Source organism: Phocoena sinus, chromosome 5 (assembly GCF_008692025.1).
Source record: "Phocoena sinus isolate mPhoSin1 chromosome 5, mPhoSin1.pri, whole genome shotgun sequence".
NCBI lineage: Eukaryota > Metazoa > Chordata > Mammalia > Artiodactyla > Phocoenidae > Phocoena > Phocoena sinus.
Window position 1 is genome coordinate 95,367,501 of NC_045767.1, and position 20,016 is coordinate 95,387,516.

Genomic DNA, 20,016 nt, shown 5'->3' on the forward strand with positions numbered 1-20,016 from the left:
GAAGTTTTTTTGTTTTTTTTTTTAAACCACAGCAATTGTGGTAAATTGGCTCCCAAACTGATCACAAGAGACTTCATTTACTCTTCTGTTGTCATCAGATGAATATGTATTAGGCCTCAACTTTGTATGTTAGGCTGATTGCAGTTTAGATTGTATGAAATGGCTAAATTTCTCAGCTATTTGGCTTGAAAAAATATAATTCAAATATTGTAGGAATGAGACTCCACAGTGAATCCCCACAGTAAGGAGAATGGTCCGCTTATTTCTGAATGGAAATCCCCAATTGTCACACCACATCAATGATCTGGCATATCTGACTTCCATTGAGCTGGACTTTCAAAGGTCAGGTCTCTGGACGAAGAATTTTAGCTTAGCGGGTTGTGCAGCAAAGATGCCCAAATCCAGAGCACTGTTTTAATGTTGTCAGAAATAGCTTCTCTTGAAATAGCAGAGGGGAAGAAAAAAATGGAAGATTTTAAGCCCAAAGTCTTTTGCCTAAGCACATTTTCTAACGTTTCTGCCAGTATCTCATTAAAAAGCTGGATAAAGAAACAGGGATGGGGATAGAACCACATCATCTACTTTCATAGAAGGTTCAGACTGGAGTCCCACAGGCACAATTTATTTGGCCTACATTTTAAAAATCTGGAAATGCCATATTAGAAGAAAATCCAGATTTTTGGCTTCTTTTAAGAAACGGAACCTTTGCCCACAGTGGGCCTGTATTCATACGGGGTGTGTGGGGGGAAAGCAGGCTGGATTTGAGAATCGGCTGCTTTCTGTACACACGCTCAATGATTTCCCATTCCCTGCCACCCCGAATGTCTTAACACCACGTTCACTTTGCCTGCCTCACCCCGCAGGCGTTGAGATTCCTGCAGTTTACGAAATGGATGCAAACGGGTCTTTTTTTTTTTTTTTTAAATGGGCAAATCTCTTTGTTAAAGGAGGAAGGGGGAACCAATGGCTGGTTTTGATTCCAAAGTCCTAAATCTGCCGTTTTTCAGCCATCTGACCCTAACCTACTTTTCCCGGATGGCCCAAAGTATGAAACTAAGTATCAAAGGATGGCCCTTCTAGTCGCAGTTCTATCACAAGCCAGCCATGTGACCTTGGGCGAGTCCGTTAAGCTCTCTTAGCCAAAGGTGATGAAAAGTCTCTAAACGGGCTTAATACCTGCTCTGAATACTTCACAGGGCTATTGCACAGCACACAAGAGATTCTGAAAGTACTCCTAAATCATTTATAAACCGCAAAACGCTCCCTAGCACAAGCGTCTGTTAGAGCGCGACACCACGTCTTTAGAAGTTGGGTTCCTGGAATCCGCTCCAGTTCCGCGCTGCTCCCACCTCCCACGCTCGGGGGGGGGGCGGGCGGAAGAAGATTCTCAGGGGAGAAGCTCTGGAGAACCAGCTGAGAAATGCAGCGAGAAGTCCGTTAGCGGGGGTAAAGTTGTTGGCATTTTTAAGCCCCCAGAGTAACATACCAACTCCTGGCCGAGATGACAGACACCGCGCAGAGCCAGCGCGAAAACCGTTCCCCGGGCCACCTCCCTGCTCGAAGCCAGGACCCCAGGAGCCAGGCCTGAACCCTCCCGGCCGGGACCCCAGACCCGGGATTCCGGACCTCGTTCTCGTCCCCAACCCCCCCACCTCCTCCCCCATCCCCCCTCCACGTGACAAGAGCCGAAACCGTCACTTCCGGCGGCGCAGACCATGCGCCTGCGCGGGGCGCCTGGCCTCAGTGAGCGGTCGGCAGGGGCGCCGCGCCGCCAACGGCCTCGAGTGGCGGGCGGCGCGGGTTCGGCTGGGGCGGCAGCGGTGCCGCGGGATGCTGTTCAGAGAGTGTGCGGCCTGAGCGGACCAGCCCACTCCGCGGAGGGGCCGGTCACCCCGCCCCCTTCGCCATCTCCCTCCATTGCGCCCTCCTCCGGGGCTCGCAGTCAGTCCTGGTGCGGCTGCTAGGGCGCCCGGGACACTGGCGGAGGCGGCCGCGTCGCCCTCGCACTCGGGCCCGCCCCCTCGCGCCCCGCCCTGTCCCCGCCCTCCTCGCCGCCCTCTGCGGGAGCCCGGCAGCTGCAGCGGAGCCGCGGAGCGGGCGGCGGGGCTGGGGCTGTGCGCTCGGCGCGCGCGGAATGTGAGGCTCGGCAGGCCGTAGCGCTCTCGGACGCTCGGACGAGCGAGGGGCGGCGACCCCTCGCGGACGCCCGGCCGCGTGCCGGACCGGGCACCTCACCCTCTCGCTCGCCCTTGCGCGCGCCCCGCGCCCTCCAGCGCGCCGGCGGGACCATGAAGAAGTTCTCTCGAATGCCCAAGTCGGAGGGCGGCGGCGGCGGCGGTGGAGCGGCGGGTGGCGGGGCCGGCGGGGCCGGGGCCGGCTCTGGTAGCTCGTCCGTGGGGGTCCGGGTGTTCGCGGTCGGCCGTTACCAGGTCACCCTGGAGGAGTCACTGGCCGAAGGTACGGGCGACCGGGGAGGCTCGGGCCGGCAGGTGAGGGAGGGCTGGGGTGTGGCGGTAGCTTCTCCAGGTCCTCGCCCGCTTGTCTCCTCGCCTTCCCGGCTCACTCTAACTCCTGCCTCCTCTGCTGGGCCAGCGGGGGCTTTTAGAGTAGCTCGGGCTCTCGCTTGTAAGTCGGCTTTTCTCGCCGCCGGCAACTCTGACCTGTGCACAGTTCTTTCAGTACGAGTTTGTCATTTTCAGTGCTTCTTGACGCAAAGAAATAAATAGGAAACGTCTTAGCGAGTGCTGCGGTGTCATGATTGGACCAGTGACTCATTAAAGGGTCAGATCGAGCAGGATTGGGGCTCTTACCCGCTGTGGCTCAGGGGGGTGTCAAGCGTTGGCCTCACCACTCGCGACGCAGGGCACAGGACTGTGCAGCCCCGGGTGTTCAGCCTGGGTTTGCTGCTGCTCAGTCATCAGTTGAAAAACAATTTATTTCTGTGCGTGCGCGTGATGGAGGTGATACTTTGTCCCAAATTCAGTGAGTAGGTTGCTTTGGGGGAGCAGGTAAACTTGAAGTCCACTTATCTTTGTTTTTTAGAATCTTCTCTATCATGCAGGGTGCTAGTCACACCCTTTCGGTGTGTCTTGTTTGATAAGACTTTAAAAGACGGTATGAAAGCAGGTTAACTTTCACTTGAGAAGTTTTGTGTTCGATCCTTTATTATCTTTATCAGACTATGTCAACAGTTGAGAGTCTGCTTACAAAAAAGTTTGCTCCATTAAAAAAAAATCCTACACTTTTAGTTTTGTATTTCTTGTATAATTGGCTTGTAAGAAATACTCTTGTTTCATTGCATGCTTCACTGACTTTTGAGTTTTTAACTGCAGAATGATATTACAAAAATACTTAAAAATTTCTCAAGAAATAATTTGTTGATAATTTGCCCTTCTGAGTTTCAAGATTAAGAGAGAAGAAATCAAAGACAGTAGTTTTGGTTCTCTGAGGGTCAGTTGATGTGGTTTGGAGACAGTAGACAGGAGATTCCACTTGTGTTTTTTGAAATGCCATAAACAATAGCAAATTAGTACAAAAGAAAAACCAGAAGATTTTTGTCTATACAATATTCTAAAGAGAAAGAAATCTTGAATTATTCAGGATGGATGTCATTGTTTTGCAAGCCATGGCCCCTAATAATGAGCCTAGCTGAACCTTAGGTGGGAGGAGGATCTTTAGCTTGTCAAATAATGAATGTATGTATGGTAATTGGTGTTGATAGACGGATTTACCATGCTGTAAAAGTTCCTAGTTCTTTATTATACGTTAACTTCAAGTGCTTGAGTCGTAGATTAAGCTATAGGTTTTAAGAAGACATGGCTGTTAACTCACATGCTGTACTTCTGTTTTTGAATTGTTGTAATAACTGCAGGGTGGCTTGAATAATATTACTCACTTCATTTCACTAAATCCCAGATGGGTCTTTTACTTAATAAGAAATCATTGACATTTCATCAAGTTAGACTTTGGTAGCTTCTACCGCTGCTCCATGCATGTCCTGTCATTACCCTGAGCAAACCATTTTCAATAAAAAAGAAGTAATTTTGGAAGATGCAAATACAAATGAATTTCAAAAGGGGAGTGCTCAAGCACACACACACACACAAATTAAAAAAATGTTTCAGTCACTAATGTCACTGTTAGAGTGTTCCACTTACTTTTGCCATAAATTTGTCATTTCTCTTGAAAATATCCGTAATCAAGTGCTAGGAGGAAGCAAGCGTTGAACAAACTCTTTTAGAAGATGGCGCTTCCCCAACCCAACACCCCAGCTCCTGGAACTAGGCTTTTGGCCTTCCCCAGAGGGAAGGCTGAGGCCTAGGCTTTGTTCCTTGTGTATTTCTTCTATTTCAGCACGCACACAACCGAAATTATCTATATTCGGTTTACTTTTTGATCCTGACAACATATTGTTATTTCATAGGCTTAATATCATCTCTTTTTTCCAAATAAGTAATGCTACAATTTAGATCAGATGTTTAAGCACAAACGTGGTTTACATTCAAGAATGATCATTCAATAATTTACAGATACATTTGCCCAATTGTAAGATTAGGGCAAGTTCTTGTGAAAAGGCGTTACTGTAGAGTTTAGAGTACCTGAATTGGGAAGAGGTGTACCATTGAGTGGGAAAAGGGTAGAAGCAAAGACAGACCAAAAAACAAACTTAGTTGATTTTACATTTTTGCTTTGTGTCAGTGTTGTTTAAATAGAGGCAAGACCCTGTAGATGCTGTGTCCTGAGGTGTTTTTGCCATGCTGCTGCAAATACAGGCAGCTTGCTCAGAGTGACCTCTGCAGTGTCTTTGAGTCTTCAATAAACCTGGTGTGAGTGCTGCCGCCCCCCTCTTCAAATACATACTTGATTCTCATTATTCACAGTAGTCACGTTCTATAAAGTCGCTGTGACCAGTGATTTAGCAAATACTGAATCATTGTTCCTAGGGGAAATAGTGTCAGGGTACCGCAAGCCTGTGTTTACAGCATTTTTGTCAACCAGTCACTGTATAACCTTGTTTTATGTGTGTTTCTGTTTAAAGACACCTTGTTTAATATATATTGTTGACTTGTTAACATTGAACTAATGGTCAACAGTACTGTAACTCATGCCTAAATGAAGCTTAGTGAATACACAGATTTTCTCTGTAAGGGACATCATAGCCTTCTTGCACTAAGAAACGCTAGATGGACAACACTTTGGCTCTATGCTTGGGGGCTATTTTAAACAACAAAATCACCAATAAAAAACACAAAAATGAGAAAAACATGACACTACATAGACCTTGAAAAGGGCCCTTGTTTATAGCAGTGAGAGCTGAAACAAGGCAGAGCAATACCTTGTTGATTCCAGCTGGCTTACTCAAAATTTTCACCACTATGCGCATGTCTGCAAATAACTATGAAAGTGCCATTGTATTGATATTGGGATATTTTATTGATTTCGGGGATACAAATAAATTTTAGCAAGTAAGCAACTTCACAAATATGAACTCTCCAAATAATGAGGATCATCTGTATATGTATGTATGTATAGGTATGTGTATGTGTGTATATATTTACATGCACATACATGTTTTATATATTATATATATTTTAAAAACCCACATTCTCAGGAGTATACTTACGTTGTATGTTATAACTAAACTATTGGTGTAGTTTCCTTTCTGAAATATTATACACTTTGTATCATAATCTCTTTCTAGTTAAGTATATAGATGTTTGAAAATGCTGACAACTTGCACCTTTTTAGTTCTTGCTCAAAGTTGAGAGGATATCACAATGGGCCATTTTTATGGTTTTCCTCGAAAACAATTTAGTTTCAGGAGTGGAATTTCAGCATCGGGCTGTAGAAATGAGGTAGAGCTATACGTGAATTTTAGCTTGAAACAGTGTCAAATTGTCAAACACATATAATTCAATGTAACCGTCCAAGTTTTTACTAAAATGTAGGACTGCTTTTGGATCATATACCTCTGTATACCTTCAGTGCTAGTCAGAAGAATTTAATATTGATTGATAATGGGAAGAGTGGGTTGTCAAGTAGGAGAGTTTTTCCCCTAAGTGTCTTTGGTGAAAAGTGGACTTATGGGGAGCGTAGAGAGCAGGACACCATCCAAAATTTGTTAACATAGTCTAATGATGAGGTTATGGGACTGGATAGGAGTGGTATTTAAAAAAATTTTTTTTTTGCGGTACGCGGGCCTTTCACCGCTGTGGCCTCTCCCGCTGTGGAGCACAGGCTCCGGACGCGCAGGCTCAGCGGCCATGGCTCACAGGCCCAGCCGCTCCGCGGCACGTGGGATCCTCCCGGGCCAGGGCACGAACCCGCGTCCCCTGCATCGGCAGGCGGACTCTCAACCACTGCACCACCAGGGAAGCCCAGGAGTGGTATTTTGAATATGATTGGATGCATAGGACTTTCTGACATGGGCATGGGGGTTGTTGGCACTGTCAGTAATTGGAGGCCAGGAATTTACTAGAGTTTGTAAAAGTAGCTCAGTAGCTCTCAGAGTTAACTGCTTAGAGTAGGGTGAATTTGGGCTAGGTGTCAATTCTTATTGTTAATTTTACAGGAAGGTAGTAAGGTACATCTGATCTTGCAGGATAAATCAGTAAGAATCTTTAAGCATGGTATCTCATTTGCAGGAATTATCTGTGGCTACCCAGTAACATGGAAGTAAAAGTTCTTGAGAGATAACAAAGCAGAGCGGAGGATTTAGTAAAGATATCAGCAACTGTTACTATTCCCTAACTATTAAATGCTTTTTTTTTTTTTAAAAATGACAGGCTCTGTACTAGGTGCTATTTATACAGCAGAGAACAAAACAGGTATTTCTCTGGCATTATGGAACTTACAGTCTAGTGTAGAAGGTAAATATTAAACAGAATTAATCAGGTTAATGTAGTTAACAATTTTGATAATTGTCATGAGAAGAAAGCATAGGGTTTCATGAGAGAATAACTGATTCAATTTGTATTGGAGGATGAAGGAAGGCTTGTTTTGTTTTTGACATTTTAGCAGAACTCTGAAGTATGAGGAGAGTTAAGTAAAGGCAGAGGTATGAAGGTGGCGTGGTATGGAGTATGTCATGAAGAGAGAAATTCCTATGTGGGGAAGAGTTTCAGGAAGTGAATTGTGTCCAGAGCTATGGACTATCATGAATGAATCACATGGAAGAAGGACCCAAGGTGGTTTTGGAGAGGACCAGGATCCAGGTCTTTGTATGCCATGTTGGGGATTTTAGATTTTGTCTGAAAATGCAATGGGAAGCTACTGAAGGATTAAATTAGGGCCGTGACACGCTCTGATTTGTATTTTCGTAAGATCGTGGTGTTTGCTCTATAGAGACTATTTAAGAGGTATACAAATTAGGTTAGTTAAGATGATGGCAGTGGGGATGGAGCCTAATGTTACTAATGCGTGAATGGGAAGACCTGGTTGTGGATTGGATGGAGGTGGGTGTTGTAGGAAGTGTGAAGAATGACTTGCTTATGTACTTCTTGGATGAAGGAGGTGCTATTTATTGAGATGGGGAAGAGTAGAGAAGGAACAGGTTTGGGGGTGTTGGGAGGATATCCAGTAATTCCAGACATGTTTAGTTGAGATATCTGAGAGGGGAAGTACATGTCAAGTGAGAAGTTGAATATATTTTCCAGTACTCAGCAAAGGTGTTTGGACTTAGAGACACATACTTCTGATTGGTGAGCATTTGGCTGTTATTTTAAGCCCGGGAGAGGATTGCTGTAGGGAGAGGGTGTAGAATGAGAAGGGGAAGGCTCTCATGAAGGACACCTGTGGAACATTGGTCTCAGACATCAGAGTTTACCAGAATCATTTATTTAGAGGACTTGCTAGGGCTTGGCAAAACACAGATTGCAGAGCCTGACCTCCAAAGTTTGATTTTGTATTTCTGGGTGGAGCCCGTAATTTGCATTTCTACCAACTTGCTCATCAATGCAGATACTGCTGCTCCAGGAACAGTGCCTTGAGAACCGGCGATTTAGAGTAGGCAAAGACTGAAAAGACTAAAAAGGAGCTGCCAGAGAGGCAAAGGAATACCAGGAGAATCCGATGCCTTGAAACTCAGGAGTGAAGGGGAGGGAGGGAGCAGTTGTGTTGCTGAGAAGTCATCTTACTTGGTCACATTTTTTTTTTTTTTTTTGCGGTACACGGGCCTCTCACTGTTGTGGCCTCTCCCGTTGCGGAGCACAGGCTCAGGACGCGCAGGCTCAGCGGCCATGGCTCACGGGCCCAGCTGCTCCACGGCATGTGGGATCTTCCTGGACCGGGGCACGAACCCGTGTCCCCTGCATCAGCAGGGGGACTCTCAACCACTGCGCCACTAGCGAAGCCCTGTTCACATTTTTTTGGCCAGGCATTCATGATTGTCCATGCCCAGTCGTTCACCTACCTTGTGAATCTTAGCTGTGGTTATTTCCTAGTAATGCTTTTTGCTCCAGCCACAGTGTGTTCCTCTCCTCCTTGCTCTGTGATTGAATCTTCTCTTTGCCTTTCACTCTGCTTGTGACTGTCTAATCCTAGCTTCCTAACTGCTGGCTATGATCACTCCCTTCTTCCTGTGGACATTTGTAGCTGTTTGCTTTTTTTCCCCTTATCACATTTAATCTTTTGTCTTGAGATACAATTATGTAAGCACTTGGAAACACTAGGGCGGTTAATTATTGTTCCTGTCTCAAGGCCCCTAGCAGATAGTAAAATTCTTGAGGCTGAAAGGACTCTGTATTAATTGCTTTTTGTGTCATAAAAATTGCCTCACTGTATGATGGATATTCAAATACTTTTCAAAGGAAATGATTTTTGACTTTTTTTTAAACCAGAATTCTTTAATAGAATTTAAGACCTAATTTGCAAATTAAGAAGCACCAGTGGAGAGCTCTTTAGTTCTTGTCCCCTCAAAGGTCTTCTGCTTACGTCTGGGGACCCTGAATTTTCTACTTTGGTGAAGACAAAGTTTCAAGACAAAGTTTGTTTAAGGCAAAGTGTTGTTTAAATTAGCTTTCTTGAAACAACAAAGAAAGAATAATGTGGTTGCCCCCTTAAGTCATCTTTCTCTATTGACATTATATTTTTCTTTATTTGGCAAAGGTGGTGAGTTAAAATAAAAGTATTTTTACATGCAGTTGTGAAATTGTTTTATATTCTACAGTTGATTTTGACAGCCTTTTTTGGATGGAAAGCTTTTTGAGGACAGGGTCTTATTTATTTATCTCTGTATCCTCCCTGTCCAGGAATTTTTTGTTGTTGTTGAATTGAAATATCAGGAAACGTTGTTTCCTTTTCTGTAACGCGTAGTTAATACCTGTTATGAAGATCAATAGGTAATGTGTGATTTTGACAAGATAATTTGTGACAGTACCTAACAGTGCATGCCGAATCTCTCAATCAATATGGGTTAGTTTTAGGTTCAGATTTAGTTACAAGCTTTCAATGAAATCTGATTCTGGCATTGTAGTAACTTGCTTTTAGATTAGGTATTACATTTATCCTGAATTAAGTTTCCCATTTATGTTTGTAAAAAATCTGAATCATTTTGATGAGATAATTATTATATGGCATTCAGTCACATGTAATTTTTATGTTTCAATCAGCTGTATAGAATTTTGACCTTGATAGCAGCATATGCTTTCACAATAATATGAAAGTAATTTGCAGCAAAGGATATTATGTAGAATCTTATTAACAGATGCTTCTCTTTTGGGTTGTTTATGTTATCATTGTAGGGATAGCGCCTAAGATGGAAATTTGATTGTCTGCTGATATGTTTTCTCTAGAGGTGGCAGTTTTTTTTTTTTTTTTTTTTTTGCGATACGCGGGCCTCTCACTGTTGTGGCCTCTCCTGTTGCGGAGCACAGGCCCCGGACGCCCAAGCTCAGCGGCCATGGCTCACGGGCCCAGCCGCTCCGCGACATGTGGGATCTTCCCAGACTGCGGACACGAACCCGTGTCCCCTGCATCAGCAGGCGGACTCTCAACCACTGCGCCACCAGGGAAGCCCGAGGTGGCAGTTTTATTCAAGGACAAGATACTGACACTAAAATAATTCCCAATTTTCAACACTTCAAAAGTATGTAGTGGAAACTACATTTATCTCCAATAAAGGGGCTAAACTGCACTGGTATGTCAAATTTCTTTGCTTTTAGCTGTAGTCAACTTTGTGTGGTTAGTGCTGGGCAAATTGGAAAGGTTGTCTTTGGTTATTTTAAAAATAATGGAAATAAATTAATACTTGTTAGTATTTTTCCATTATGGAGTCTGCAGGAGGGATAAATAGAAAATTGATGTTGTTAGTACGAAGGAACATACCAGAAGGTAGAATTGATGTCTGTTCTTACATTGATTCCTGATCTTCTTTAGTGTTCTTTACTAATCTTGTGTATTGTCTGGGGTTCTCTTTCACCCCTTCTCTCCTTTTTTTTTTTTTCTTTTTGGTCAAAGCTTAAAGTAGAACATACACATTTATTAGAACGCGTTTGGTAGCTATCAAAATGATTAAAACCTTGATGTGGAATCTGACATTAAGAGTCTGAATGGCAATTTCAGTGCTGCATAAGGTTTCATCAGCAAAGGCTTGAGACTGTTCATTCCCTGATTTTTTTATCCTGCATCCATCTGGTGAACCATTATATGTACCCACAAGCCACTATTTTTAGGGGACTCAGTTGGGACACTGAGTGGTTAATGACTGAGCCGTTTTAAATAGTTGGGCACTTAGTTAATTTGGAGATTCTCTGTCTGTGTGTATCATCTTTACAAATGAGCTCAGTCAGCACATTTATGCTAAGTTTCAAAACTCTGTAGGAAAGTGGTTGTTGGGCCTTTCCACAGAGGGATTTTGTTTTTGGAATTTTGGGTTTGTCTTAGAATTCCAGTAACATTAAAGGCATAGTTTGGGACGTAACCTTTGGAGAGGCACTTTGCAATGGATATTATTTTAAAATGTGAAAAAATTGTCGCTACTAGTTTTCCTATTTTAACATTATATTAAAATTTGAAATGATGCCTTCTTGGAGGAAACTATTAAAAAAAAAAAGGCAAAACTTGGAGTCGGGCCAGCTGCTAATCCCAGTTAATGCCACTGACTCACATTGTGACATTTTTTTAAAACTTTTTTGCATTTACTTTATTTTTTAATTAACAACTTTTTTTTTATTATTTATTTTTTTATGTTTTTTGGCTGCATTGGGTCTTTGTTGCTGTGTGTGGACTTTCTCTAGTTGCGGCGAGCGGGGGCTACTCTTTGTTGTGGTGCACAGGCTTCTCATTGTGGTGGCTTCTGGCTTCTCTTGTTGCCGAGCTCTAGGTGTGCGGGCTTCAGTAGTTGAGGGTGCGTGGGCTTAGTAGTTGTGGTGCACGGGCTTAGTTGCTCTGCTGCATGTGGGATCTTTTTTTTTTTTTTTTTGTAGTATTGTGAACATTTACGTATAATTAAAGTTCTTCAAAATCAGAATTTTTCAGAATCATCAATATACCATAGTCTACCATTCCAATACAATTTTTTGTTGAACTTATTTCCAGTTTTTGACATTATAAATAGAAAGTAAAGAACATCCCTGTGCAAAAAGCATTGTCCACACATTGTGACATTTTGACCTCAGTTTCCTCAAGGAAAAAAAATGAAGTGGGTAAAGATGAACCTGTAACATCCTTTTCCATTTTAGCATTCTCTGATTCTGTCTATATAACTGAATTTTACTTCTCCTGCTGATAAGAGAGGAGCATGAGAAAGGAGGGATAATGCTGAACAGTTTTAGGATTGAGATTGTAATGGAAGGTTTGTGTTTGATTATCATGCATTTGAGTTTTTGGGCAAACTTCAATATAGGGTAGCAATTTATTTTTTATTCCACGGTATAAAATTATTTCTTAATCATTGGGAAAACGTCTTTTCTAAGAAGTTGCCTTATGTGGTAGCCTTAAGGTAGGAGATGGGTGCTCAAATAAAATTGTGTGGCATTTCAGAGTACTATTTAATTTCAAAGGATGTACGGCCATAGTTGCTGCTTTTGTCATTTTAGTAACTTGTGTTCTCCAGGTGACTCATTTATAATATATGTATTTTAGAGGGTATCTGGAAGTAAAGAAACTTTTTTGTTTTTCAAGTTTTTATTTGTAAAGAATATATGAGGAAGGGTATGGTTATACTTTATCTGAGTGAGTTTACAGACAGAAAATTTAACCATGATATGTGTGAGGCACATTACTTTTGTTTGTAGTGCTGTCAGCTCTAGTTTGGGTGCCTAATACTTCTTAAAGAAGTATGTTCTTATGTGGACTATCCCTCCCCTTTTAGGCTCTTTACTCACCAAATCAACACTTGTATTCCTTCAAATTTATTCTCTCTGAAGTGGACTTCTGATTATGTCACCCTCTTATTTGCCTAACCAAGTGAAATGCAGACTCATTACTCTGGGATTCAAGGTCCTCTGTAATGTGACCCCAAGCCCCTCTCCAGCCTTAATCTCTCACTCCAACCCTAGGTGTATATCACTATTGCATATGTACTTGATACCTTCTGCACTTCTCTGATGCTTTCTCATGCCTGTTTTTCAGCTTATGTTGTTACATTTGCTTAGAATGCAGACACCTGCCTCCCCAATCCTGTTGAAATCGGATCTTGCAGAATACATTTAAAATACAGTTAGTTAGGGCTTCCCTGGTGGCACAGTGGTTGAGAGTCCGCCTGCCGATGCAGGGGACACGGGTTCGTGCCCCGGTCCGGGAAGATCCCACATGCCGCAGAGCAGCTGGGCCCGTGAGCCATGGCTGCTGAGCCTGCACGTCCGGAGCCTCTGCTCCTCAATGGAAGAGGCCACAACAGTGAGAGGCCCGCGCACCGTAAAAAAAAAAAAAAAAAAAAAAAATGCAGTTAGTTATTTGCAATCTTTATTTTTCCATGAAACCCTGTTCGCAACCAAATGAGTGTAATTATGCCTTCCTTTGGTGCCCTGTGTAGCAACTCTTGCTCATATTGCACTTACTTTACACAGCTTTGTTCTATTTCAAGAAAATGTCTAATAAAAAGTTTCCTCTACTGCAAGATTAAAAGCTCCTTTAAGGTTTGGCTTATGTTCATCTTATATCTCTTGGAGTGCTGTACTCATGATAGATATTCAGTACATTTGTAAGAGATTGAGTTTTTGAACTGAACAACAGTCAGAAGGCCAGTAAAAATTTACTGTAGGGCTTCCCTGGTGGTGCAGTGGTTGAGAATCCACCTGCTGATGCAGGGGACATGGGTTCATGCCCTGGTCCGGGAAGATCCCACGTGCCGTGGAGTGGCTGGGCCCGTGAGCCGTGGCCGCTGAGCCTGCGCATCTGGAGCCTGTGCTCCGCAATGGGAGAGGCCACAACAGTGAGAGGCCCGCGTACCGCAAAAAAAAAAAAAAAAAAAAAAAAAATTTACTGTGAAACAATTGACATATTTGTCAGTTGGATTTGACATATCCTGCTGTTCAGTTGATATTTAGGAGCAGATTGGTCCTGTTTTTCAAGTTGTGTCCCTTTATAGAAATTAAAATAAGTAGATATATTTGATGATAATGTAGGTACAGTATTATCTAGATGGATGAAAAAAATACAACCAGATTTATTTTTGGATTTCTAGCTTGTTTTATTTTTGTTATGATTACAGGAACAGTACATCTTTGTTTTGTGCGTACTACATTGCTCTTTTTATTAGGTATAACTCTCAGAAATATTCCAGCCTAAGTTCCCTTGACCCATGGCATCTTTAAGAAAGCTACTACTGTGGGACAGAGAGAGCAAGCTGAAGAGGCCTAAAGTATGTGCTCCGAGTAGCTAATCTTAAGAAAGTAATAATGTTGGAAATGATCAAGTGGCTATGGCTTTCTCTTGAGTGGCTGATAAGTACCAAGGTTTAATGTGACAGCCAGAATCTAAGAGAATGAGAGATTAGCAAGAAGGGGGGGTCTCATCTCCTTAATGCTCTGTGTGAAGGAACATATGATCATTACTTTGGGAAACCCCTCTGACTAGTCTGTGATATCAGAAGTGATCATTTTCTAGGTAGAGAAACACTGAATTTTTTTTTTTTTTTAGATTAGGAAATTTGTAGCCTTTAGTGTAACAGATCAGAGGGTAGCATGCTACCAAGTCTTTATGCAGTTTTCTTAGTAACTAATCATTATCACCCTCAACATTCTTCTATTTCTTCTTTGGTTTCCTGGAAGAGAGGTTTCCAGCACACTCCTTTGCTTGCCTAATGGCTGTATTTACTTATTTTCCTTAATTTTTTTGTGGTTGGGCCATTGTTCAGGCTGGCTGGAGCTTTTTACATACTTAAGTATTGTCTTTTGAATGAGATGGTCAGTGGTTAGTCTAAATTTTAATATTCATTTTGGAATCATTAAGATATTAGTACGAAAATGACTTACACATAATACAGTAAAATATTTTACTTAATGAGTGTTGTCAGGACTGTTTTTCTAGGGAGTGGGATTATGCATCACTGGTCATGATCCACTTCTTCATTCTCTGGCCTGCATAACAGAGTCTTTCCTACTGAATGTTAATGGCCTATCTATTCTTTATGTACAAAAAAATGATGCCACTGAGTCATGATCAGTAGGACGTGTGTTTTGAGTTATTTTTCCAGAAGTAGGATGAGTATGTGCTTAGCTGTGCTTAGGCTTTTTTTTTTTTTTTTTTTTGCGGTACGCAGGCCTCTCACTGTTGTGGCCTCTCCCGCTGCGGAGCACAGGCTCCGGACGCACAGGCTCAGCGGCCATAGGCTCACGGGCCCAGCCGCTCCGCGGCATGTGGGATCCTCCCAGACCGGGGCGTGAACCCGCGTCCCCTGCATCGGCAGGCGGACTCCCAACCACTGCGCCACCAGGGAAGCCCTAGGCTTTTTTTTTAAAAAAATTAATTATTTAATTTATGGCTGCGTTGGGTCTTCATTCTGTGCGCGGGCTTTGGTTGCAGCGAGCGGGGGCTACTCTCCATTGTGGTGCGCGGGCTTCTCATTGGGTGGCCTCTCTTGTTACGGAGTGTGAGCTCTAGGCATGGAGGCTTCAGTAGTTGTGGCTCGCAGGCCCTAGAGCACAGGCCCAGTAGTTGTGGTGCATGGCCTTAGTTGCTCTGTGGCATGTGGGATCTTCCTGGACCAGGGCTCGATCCCGATCCCATGTCCTCTGCATTGGCAGGCGGATCCTTAGCCACTGTGCCACCAGGGAAGTCCCTGTGCTTAGGCTTTTAATAGTCTCTTTTGTGATCAATGACAGAAGTTTGTAAGATAGTTAACTAGTGTTGTACTGCAGTAATATAGACCTAAAGAGGTTTTTGTTTGTTTACCAACTAGCCTAGTTCAAATCCTAGTGAAGAGTTAACCAGATTGTTAAATCTTTGTTAATTTTTCATCTTTTAGCAAAATATTATTTTTACAATTCTAAGGATCTCGATCCAAATTGATAGTTATATATTTTTAAAACCCAGTGAACTAGCTGTTACAGGTTTATGTTTTTCAGCTCACTGAAGTGGGAATTTAAGAAATGTTGCAAATACATGGATTGAACAAACATGTGTTTGTGTATGGCATTTTGCCCATAGTATCCTGTCTGTAAGGAATGTTAGAAGTGAGTTTGCAAGGTGCTATATGAATCCATCATGTTCAAAGTTGGATGTAACCATTTTGTTGTCCTATAAATTTCTAGCATGAGAAACTCCTATTTACAGAGTTAAGGTTCAAATTTGTTCTCACTTTAGAATAGTGGCTGTCTTTCTTAATAAAGGCTATGTGTATTTTAAAAGGTTATGGTGGGCCATTATGTGTATTCTGGGACTTCCCTGGTGGCGCAGTGGTTGTGAGTCCGCCTGCTGATGCAGGGGACACGGGTTCGTGCCCCGGTCTGGGAGGATCCCACGTGCTGTGGAGCGGCTGGGCCCGTGAGCCATGGCCGCTGAGCCTGTGCGTCCAAAGCCTGTGCTCCGCAACGGGAGAGGCCACAACAGTGAGAGGGCCGCGTACCGCAAAAAAAAAAAAAAAACAAAAAAACTGAGGTCAATTCTATTGAGTTTTGCTTTTTGGAGGACTAAATAAAGGGATAGGGATGGTGGGTGGTGTACAAGAATCTGAGTTAAGGCAAAGACCTTCTCAGCTTCCTTCAGAGAGGATCCCCAGTAGTCTATTAACTGGAGTTGGTGTTGCTGGACTAGCAGTCTTTCTTTTAAAATGCTGCTGCGCCGTTATATCTCCCGTAATTGTAGCAATTATCCAATTTCACTGCCCTTATTTAACTATGAAAAAATAGAGTAAGGGATGAACCAAAGTTACACTGCTAGTGCTGGTTGTGGAGGGCAGAATTTAGGTCTCAGGACTTTAATTTAGCACTTTTTCTACCATGTGCCCTCCTTAATTGGCTCTTGCGCACATTCAAGCATTGGCCTTTGAGTGGAGTGGGACTTCAAGCAGGCTTAAGGGACCAGGGGACTTTTAATATTCTGGAAGCAGCTGGAGTATTAATGGGTACCTGAGGAGTCTGAGGTGGAAGGAGGTATTCCCAAACATTTTTGAGTTAAAGTTTTTCCACTGTGCTCCTTGCCGAGGCCATCAAACTATGTGTTGCAGTTGTTTAAGATGTCAGGATTAATATGAAAAGGTTTAAAATTGCAGCTTCCCCCAAATTAGTTTGTTGTCTCAGTCTAGAGAGATTCAGTCCTAAGTGAAATAATGTGTTTGTAAACTGTGAAGTAAGTAACATAAAATCACATTACTTTAGCTTCTTCATTTGAATCTAGCGTAGCAGTATCTGGGAACTCCTGGTAGGGAGGAAAGTGAAGAGAAGAGAAATAGCTGACTTCTTATCCCCTACTTCCTTCTGTTCCAAGTTCAAGGTTATGGGAACTTTAAAGCTTAGCGTATGATGTGCTGTAATATCAAATCCCCTTTTGTATTTCATTTAACCAGTTTGTGTTACATTTATTCAAAATAAAAAGACAGGTTCTTTCAAGTTTTGTTTTAGATCGTAGCACATACGCATCTGACGTAAGCCTGGAGTACTACACTTCTGAGTTTTTGCAGGAAATAAATTCATGTGACACCATAAAAATTTTCTTAAAAATGACACAACATTACTTCTGTGGTATGTGTGGCATATTTTTATACACATGCAAGTGAAAAGTTAGAATGGAATGGTCCTTGATCTATGATTTAAAAATACCAAAAGAAAATTTCTTAATATTTTTTATTAAACTATGGGACTATCACCATCATTATCAAGAAGCATTTATTTAATGTCTATTTTTCTAAGTAGAGAGTTTTTTTTTTAATTGAGATATAATTGACATAAGATTGTATTAGTTTCAGATATACAACATAGTAAGTCCATATTTATATATACTGTGAAATGATCACCACAATAAGTCTAGTTAACATCACTACACGTAGTTACAGAATTTTTTCTTCTGATGAGACCTTTCAAGATCTACTCTCTTGGCAACTTTCAAATATACATATAGTATTATTAACTGTAGTCACATTGTATCCCCAGGACTTAGAGCTTTTTTATAAGCCAAAGTATAACCCCTCCCACCCCTCATCTACCTCTAGTATCTGTCTCTCCTTTACTTCCAACTTTAGAGACTACACCCCCTGATTATCTTTTCCCTCCTCTTTTTTTCTCCTTTAGTTATCTGATTTTTCTTCTGTGTTCTACTTGTTCCTTATTACTTACTATATCTATTCAGCATATCAACCTGTTTTTCTCATCTTAAAAGACAAACAAAAATGAAAATAAAGCTTTTTTTGTGGTCTTTTCATGTCTCTTTCTTTCTCTCATTGACTTTTCTGAAAAAATAGGCTTCAGTAATGGTTCTCAAAGTGTGGTTTTTGGGCCCCAGGGGGAGTGATCCCCCAGACCCTTTGAGGGGGTCTATCAGGTCAAAATTATTTTCGTGGTACTTCTAAGACGTAATTGCCTTTTACGCTGTACTGGCATTTGCACTGATGGTTCAAAAGCAGTGGTGGGGGTTAAAGCTGCTTTAAGACAAATCTACGCAGTTGGCACCAAAATGTATTAGTAGTCATTGTATTCTTCACTGTCACATGCACTCATTTTTTTTTTTTGTTGTTGTTTTAAAGCCAGTTTTTCTTAACGTCCTTGATGAAGCAGTAAAAAGTCTTTTCTCAATCTTGGCTCTTGAGTCCGTGTCTTTTTTTTCCCCCCTGCTTGTGGTAAAATACACATAACGTAAAATTTACCATTTTAACCATTTTTAAGTTTACAGTTCAGTGGCATTATGTACATTCACATTGTTATGCCACCATCACCACTATCCATCTCCAGAACTTCTTCATCTTCCCAAATTGAAACTCAGTATCCATTAATCACTAACTCCTCATTCCTCCTTTTCCCCAGCCCCTGGTAACCACTATTCTACTTTCTGTCCCTGTGAATTTGACTATTCTAAGTACCTCATATAATTGGAATCTTACAATATTTGTCCATTTGTGATTGGCTTATTTCATTTAGTATAATGTCTTCAAGATTCATCCATGTCGTAGCATGTATCAGAATTTCTTTTTTAAGTCTGAGTAATAGTCCATTGTATGTATATATCGCATTTTGTTTAGTCATCCATCGGTGGACACATTTCGGTTGTTTTTGGCTATTTTGAATAACGCTGCTATGAATGTAAGTGTACAAATATCTACTCAAGTCCTTTCTTTCATTTCTTTTTGGTGTGTACCCAGAAGCAGAATTGCTGGATTAGTATGTGAAAAATTCTATGTTTAATTTTTTGAGGAAATGCCATACTGTTTTCATTGTGGCTACACCATTTTAAATTCCCACTAGCAGTGTACAAGGGTTCCGATTTCTCCTCATCCTCACCAACACTTGCTATTTTCTTTTTTAAATTTTATAATGGCCATCCAAATGGATGTGAAGTGGTGTATCATTGCAGTTTTGATTTGCATTTTCCTAAAGATAAGTGATGTTGAACATCTTTTCATGTGGTTATTACTGGTCATTCGTAAGTACGCATCTTTTTTTTTTTTTTTTTTTTTTGGCGGTACGCGGGCCTTTCACTGTCGTGGCCTCTCCCGTTGCGGAGCACAGGCTCCGGACGCACAGGTTCAGCAGCCATGGCTCACGGGCCCAGCCGCTCCGCGGCATGTGGAATCTTCCCGGACTGGGGCACAAACCTGTGTCCCCTGCATCGGCAGGCGGACTCTCAACCACTGTGCCACCAGGGAAGCCCAGTACACATGTTTTTAATATGTGAAGAAATGGGAAGTATACATAAAGAACTTGCTGTATAATGAAGTATAGTGGTGTAATTGAGAAAAGCACTTAGGTGATTGTTTGTGTCCTGAACCTGCTGCTTTTTTCATGGAAGACTCTGTTTATTTGCAAGAATGACTGACAAACTATGGTTATTTATTTAGATTTGGGTATTTGGCAGACATTTTCTCAATTAAGTGAGCCTGTCACTACAAGGAAAACAACTGTTTTTAATGATAGAGTTTTCAAAAGAAAATTAGAATTTTGGAAAACTTATATCTGCCATTGTGAACTTGACAGCTTCCCGTCACTTAAAGGCTTTTCTGAGGAGATAGGTGATAATATTAACAAATATGATTTTTAAAAAAGGGTAATGGGAAATTTGGTGAACTGTTATTTTCCAAATACATGATGTTACAAATACAAGATCGACCATTGGCTTCTAATGTAACAGTGCAAAAAATTCAGTGATGTGGTTTTAGATACCACGTTGCAGTGACCTTTAAGAAACCACTAACTGTTATGTTTTGCTACAATAGCAGAGAAGAATATCCATAGTTATTGTAAAAGACTATCTTAATAGTCTTTTATCTTTTCCTCTTCATGTTTGTGTGAGGCTAGATTTTCTTCATATGCTTCGTGCAGCCAAAACCACATCACGGAAGATCTACCGCAGAAGCAGGTATGAGAATCCAGCAGTCTTCTATCAAGGCAAATATTAAAGAGCTTTGCCAAAATGTAAAGCATTGCCATT

The 20,016-nt window shown here is 41.8% G+C and overlaps 1 protein-coding gene across 2 annotated transcripts in view; it reads left to right on the top strand.

The window, feature by feature from the left end:
* The first annotated feature begins 1,778 nt into the window (after positions 1-1,778).
* Positions 1,779-20,016, top strand: part of BMP2K (BMP2 inducible kinase) — a 129,045-nt gene continuing 110,807 nt past the window's right edge. For both annotated transcript variants that reach the window (XM_032632270.1, XM_032632271.1), the window contains exon 1: positions 1,779-2,457. In XM_032632270.1, the coding sequence (XP_032488161.1) occupies positions 2,289-2,457 (169 nt within the window). In that variant the 5' untranslated portion in view covers positions 1,779-2,288. The remainder of the gene's footprint in view (positions 2,458-20,016) is intronic.